The sequence below is a fragment of the Antrostomus carolinensis genome, unplaced genomic scaffold (assembly GCF_000700745.2).
Source record: "Antrostomus carolinensis isolate BGI_N321 unplaced genomic scaffold, ASM70074v2 scaffold30826, whole genome shotgun sequence".
NCBI lineage: Eukaryota > Metazoa > Chordata > Aves > Caprimulgiformes > Caprimulgidae > Antrostomus > Antrostomus carolinensis.
In genome coordinates this window covers 1-4,197 of record NW_010324434.1, presented here as the reverse complement: position 1 = coordinate 4,197, position 4,197 = coordinate 1, and the positions used below count along the sequence as shown (strand labels likewise).

General features: G+C 43.4%; 1 protein-coding gene across 1 annotated transcript in view; it reads right to left on the bottom strand.

The window, feature by feature from the left end:
- Positions 1-3,406, bottom strand: part of LOC104527280 (CWF19 like cell cycle control factor 1) — a gene marked incomplete at both ends in the record, with an annotated part of 5,099 nt that extends 1,693 nt beyond the window's left edge. Inside the window, 3 exons of the mRNA XM_010170956.1 lie at positions 81-199; positions 2,297-2,511; positions 3,305-3,406. Coding sequence (XP_010169258.1) covers positions 81-199; positions 2,297-2,511; positions 3,305-3,406 — 436 coding nt within the window. The remainder of the gene's footprint in view (positions 1-80; positions 200-2,296; positions 2,512-3,304) is intronic.
- Between the last annotated feature and the right edge of the window lie 791 nt (positions 3,407-4,197).

The window sequence follows — 4,197 nt, the reverse complement described above, 5'->3', positions numbered from 1 at the left end:
TTGTCCTCCTGTATTCTTAAAAAATTGAACTCTTATTAGAAAATTAGAAAATAAATGAGATTTCACATGGTTTTACAAACCTGTAAGGAAGTCTTTCATAATAGGCCTTCTCCAGGGCAGCAAAGTGGTATCTTGGCTTGAGACTTGCAGCTAGATCAGATACTAACTTGGATCCACATTTCTTGGTATCTATTTCTCCCTACAAAATACAAACCAAGTTTTATTTAAAAAAACCTGTCAGATTGTAGTGAAAAGAAACAAGTTTTCTACAGAACTACATGCTGGAAATAGAGACTAAGCATAGTGGTTGCCATTCCCTGGAAGTGGCGAAAAAAAAAAAGTCAAAAGGGCTTGATGTCTTATTGCCAACCAGAACCTGCTCATTTATTCCACACTGTGTACTTAGGGTTTGCATCCACTTGCTTCATCAATCCAAGTTTGTTGTATTTTCCTTCTCTTGGTCTTGTGAAGCCAGGACAGCACAGAGTGAGTTTGGCAAACAACAACAGATGTCAAAATCATTAAGACAAGTTTAGACCACATGCCTGGAGCGCCAAAGCTTTAGCGCCTGAGTCAAGCAAATGGGAAAGCTCTGAGGTTTCCTTAGGAAGCAAAATTTTATCCCACTCCCATCCCTGAGAAGTCAGAGCAAAACACAACCAAAGAGCAGATTTCAAACCATTTCCTTGCATGAAGGTTCTTGTGCTGTCTTTTTCCTATTAGCCTTAGACTGAGAAGGGAAGTAGGGAAGGAAAAGGGCAGGGGAAGAGATAAGTTCAGAAACAGCCTGTCTCTGTCACCTTGTTGTTATCTTTGTTAAAAGCATGGGAAACAAGACTCTGACCTAGCAGGCATCTGTCATAGCCCTTCACTGCGGCAGCCCACCCTTGAGAAAGCAGTTCTCCTCTCTGTGCTCCCTCCTGCTGCCCTTGCAGCAGACAGGGCAGAAGGGGAGCCCAGTGATGTCTGCACTGAGGGCTGCCTGCTTCCAGCCCCACTGAAAACAGCCAGAGCTACCAAGCAACTCATGAAAAGGAAACCCACAGGCTGCTCCAGGGAGGCAATTCTCATCCATGCAATTTAGCTCCTCACACCACTTTTGCTGAACAAGAAACTTCAGGTGACAAACGGCAAGAGACCTAATTGTTCATTCCTCAAACTTCCTGCTTTATTTGACTGATGGCATTTCAGGGTCTCAGTGCACGAGGGAATCTCTAAGACTTATTACTGAAATCCTCAGGTGATAAAGTACACACTCCAACAAGATGCATATTTGAATATAATCACTATTAACATACTTCTCTATTAATCCAAGTGAGTTTTCTTGGGAGATAAAAGATGGGTAGACGAGGTGCTTAGGGACATGGTAGAGGTGGGATTGGGAGTGTTGGTTTATGGTTGGACTCGATGATCTTAAAGGTCTTTTCCAACCATTATGATTCTATGAATCTATTTATACATTCTCAGAAAATTCATGCCAAGGGAAGCCAAGTGTGGAATGATACGCAACTGCTACAGAGAATCCCCACGGGAATTTTGAGACCCAAGTTTTCCTTTTAAGCCAGAACATCCCTACAACTTGTTTCTCTCCAATTCCCTAGGCTAGTGGAGTTGTTTTCTGGGGCAGGGGAGATGAGGGAGGGTTCTTTATGCTTTTAGACTGAGGACTGTATCTCTTTTGGGATGTCAGAAGATACTGAGAGGAAGCAAAACTTTTGCCATGGTATGTGGCCTTGCTCTCCCAGAAGGTTTCAGATCACCTGAACTTACGACTAGAAAATAACTTCTGCTGAGAAATATTAACAACAGAAAAACTGGACACAAACAAAACAAAATCCTCAAAATCCAGAGACAGGAAGAACCAGACCATTTAGTATAACTGACTGATAATTAAAGAAATAAACACTAAAATGCTTTAAAAGTTTTGAAAGGGGGAAGAAAAAAATATGTAATGTCAAGTGGTATTGAAGATGCTTAGAACACAGCATTCCACATCAGAGACTAGCAGCATTGTTCCACAGCAACTGCAATCAACTCAATTCAGAGCAATATTTGTGATCAGATGAAAGCTACTGACTCTGATTTTTCAGGCAAGGACAGATAAAACATCCTGAAGTTTCACAAATCCCCCTCCCCATTGGTCCTTCTTTTCTGAAGAACCAGAACATATGCTGTTAGTTTTTTACTCTCAGCTTTCTCAAGCACTCAGAGATGGCCCAAATTTCCACAGCAAGCAGAAAGGCAATCCTTTGTTAAATCCACGTGGAAACCCACTTCACCAGAAACCAACACTTACCGCACTGTTGGCAAAAGTCCCCACATCTCTGGGCCAGGGGGATGTCAGCAATATATCCACACCTTTGAAGTTTGGGGTTGATAACAAAGATGTTTTTAATTCTGCCACATCCTTTGCGCTAAAACTGTAGGCAGGAGCAGGCTCATCCTGGGACTCGATACCACTCAGGTATGCGATCTGCAGTCCAGAAGTGCCACTGTAAAGACCTCGACGGCCTGCATGAACACACCGGCATACACGTGAGATGTAGACATTGCAAGCAATCTCTTAGTTGCATCATAGATAGAGGACCAAATTCAGCAGTCCTGCCTCACTTCTACTGAAACTATCCTTCCAGACAGCTCATTTCTGTGCCCATAAACTGCAGTAAAGACTTGTTTTAACGCAACAGCTCAAACCCAGCACTGCCTACAGTGAAGCAGCTGTCAGACAACCCCCAGTCTTCTCTCCTCACTGCTATCTTGCTTCCCCAAAATCAGTCTACATCAAAAACTTGGTATGAAGGCTGAGTAAAAAAAGCCCATTGCAAGTGCCTTTACTTGTAACGTTTTTTTCAGGTGGCATTCTAGAAAGCAGCTTTTTTTCCTTTTACCTTTGCTACAGCTTCATTACCTTTAAAGATGACACTTCTTACCTCTGCTACTCCAGTACAGGTTCAGAGCATAGCAAAATCATACTTCCAAGTAGGAAAACTTCCCCATACAAAGACAAGCTTTGCTATGGGAATAAGGTCTTCTTAAAGAACAGGCTCTTTCAACCAGTTTTCCTCTGGGTTAGCAAGTTCAGTGTTAGAAAACAACAAAAAAAGCACGGTTCTTTCACATTATACATAGCAGAATGTATCAGCCTTTCAACATAAGAGTTCATCTCCACTCTCCAGAGTAAGAAATGCCACCTTAAAATTTTCCAGAAAAAGGAAAGGCTTTAAAGTGGGAAGATCAGAAAATATTAATGAAAGCACCACTGGACAAATACACATCCCTTATCCAAAACCACCTGGAGCCTTACCTAAATAAGTGATGTTCTCAGCTAATTCGCAGCCACTGATGTCTGGAAAATAGCTCACGGTCTCTTGGTCATTAGCGCCAAGCACAAAGGTTGGAATTGGAGCTGAGGAAGAAAGCCACATACACTCAGTCTGCTTTAATTCAAGTACATTAGCACAAGTTCAGTCCACGTTTACGAAGAATCACAGCAGACCCCAACATTCCTACAGACCCCAACACTGCTCCTTTGCAGCGTACCGAGTAGCAATAAGCACAAGAAACCTTCTTTCAAAATAAGTCTCCACGCCTGCCATTTCCACTGATGCATACCACACCAGCAGAGAAGTCCACACAGGGCTTTCCATATCCATGGCTGGGAAAACATCTTCAGCACAAGGGCTGTAAGGATCGAGGAGGAACAGGCAAAGTCTTACAATCTCCACAGCTGAAGAAGAGAGATGCTCAGTGTGGTTTGACCCACAGTAGGACCATGTGGTCCTGCATTCACTCCCCCAACCTGGTGAGATGGGATGGGAGACACAATAAAGGGGACACAGGATTAGGATGAAGGACAGGGAGGGCTCACGCACCAGTTATGGTCACAGGCAAAACAGACTCAAACTTGGGGAAGAAAAATCAATTTAATTCATTGCCATTTCATCTAAGTAATGCAATGAGACATAATGACTACACCTTACAACACCTGCCCCGACCCCTCCATTCTTCCCAGACTCCAATCACTTTGCTCTCCATTTCTCTACATTCCACCACAGCAGCACAGGGGACAGGGAATGGGGGTTCAGTCAGGTCACCTCTGCCACTCTTCCAAGCATGGAAGTCCAGGAACAAGATGTTCCAAAGTGAGCTTCCCATGGAGTCACGGACCTCTTTGGGCTCAGCTCCCAGCTCCTGTAT